This window comes from Crocuta crocuta, unplaced genomic scaffold (assembly GCF_008692635.1).
Source record: "Crocuta crocuta isolate KB4526 unplaced genomic scaffold, BGI_CrCroc_1.0 scaffold119, whole genome shotgun sequence".
Classification (NCBI taxonomy): Eukaryota; Metazoa; Chordata; class Mammalia; order Carnivora; family Hyaenidae; genus Crocuta; species Crocuta crocuta.
In genome coordinates, this window is record NW_027551562.1 from 9,434,674 (window position 1) to 9,436,062 (window position 1,389).

Here is a 1,389-nt window from a genome sequence, read left to right on the forward strand (position 1 = left end):
CTGCATCAGCAAATCCTGCCCTTCCTTCCTCAAGCCATACTCACAACCCGCGGGCTTCCCACCACTGCTCTGGCCGAGCACAGCCCCTCGCCTGCATCACTGCCTCGGCCGCCGCACGGTCTCCTCACTGGTGCTCCCACCACCTCACCTGCCGGCCTCCAACAACCAGGCTCACCTGGCCAAGCGCCAGTCAGACAGTGGCATCCACTAGTGTGTGCCGGGCCCTCCCTCTCCAAGGGGCTGCGTCCCAACTCCCCTCTCCCCTGCAGCTCTTTCTCACCCCAAATCACAGCAACACCCCACAGCCACTGGCACTGAGCCCCCGGGGCTCTCCGGAGAAGCCTGCGGGGCAGGCGGCCTGGGGGACTGAGACACTACCTTTCAGCCCCGGTGGTGGGGTCCCTGCAAGGCCTCCTGGGAGCTGTCCACCGTGCTGACCGCTCGGGTCCCGGACGCGGCCCCTCTGGCCTTGCCCACAGCCCAGGTCCACTCCCACTATCACCTGGGTGCTGGTGACGCAGGCACATCACGGGGCTGAGCCAGTAGGTTCCTCAATGCCATCTCGTCTGTGAGGGTGGCAGAACACGTCTGATTGTTCCCAATTTGTAGAGGGGGAAACTGAGGCACAGGAAAGTTGTACTCCCAGCAGAGGGTTTCCAACAGACACAGCCATTTCACCTTCCAACCTGACCCCTCCATCCCCTGGCTGCCCGTCCCCCTGGGTCCCCAGGGTCACTGTGCCAGGCGGGGAACCGGCTGTCATCCCCAGCCCTCCCTGCCTCCATCTGCAGGGCCTGGCATTGGGCCCCTCCGTTTCCTCCCAGCTGCAGGCTTCCGCAGGTGGTATCCTGACTTCATCCTCGCGGGGCCCTGATCCGGCCTCCAGGCTGGGCTCCCACAGTCCGCTCTGCCCTGGGGGTGGCCACATCTCCCCGTGCCCCGGCCGGGGGCAGTCTGTGAGCTGAGCCCAGCCTCCGAGCCTGTTCGGGAGGCCCTGCCAGCTCCTCAGGCTCCGCCCAAGCAGTACTGAGCGGCCTTCCCTTGCCTGCGCCCTTCGGTGCCTTCCTGCCCTCCGGGTTTGTTGGGGTGCTGCCCCTCAGGGGTTCGCCTCCCTCCTCCCCGTGTCAGCCCCGGGCCCCACCTCTGCCTCCCAGGCCCTCCTCGCCCCCGGGCGGGCTCTCGGGGTCCCTCGCTCCGCGCACGTGGTCACTTGCCTTCTGTCACCCGCGGCCGCGGCCCCGCAGGTCCCGCCGCGGCCCCGGAGCCCCCGTTCCCGGACATCTACGGCGGGGACGCGCAGCTCTGGGCGGCGCACTTCCGCGGCATCGGGCGCGCCTACCGCGCGCTGGGCAAGGAAGACGACTTCGCCATCCGCGTGCTCACCGAGGA

At 68.3% G+C, this 1,389-nt stretch overlaps 1 protein-coding gene across 1 annotated transcript in view; it reads left to right on the forward strand.

The window, feature by feature from the left end:
• Window positions 1-1,389, forward strand: part of CUNH8orf90 (chromosome unknown C8orf90 homolog) — a 3,567-nt gene that overhangs the window by 1,975 nt on the left and 203 nt on the right. Inside the window, exon 2 of the mRNA XM_077750018.1 lies at window positions 1,245-1,387. Coding sequence (XP_077606144.1) covers window positions 1,245-1,387 — 143 coding nt within the window. The remainder of the gene's footprint in view (window positions 1-1,244; window positions 1,388-1,389) is intronic.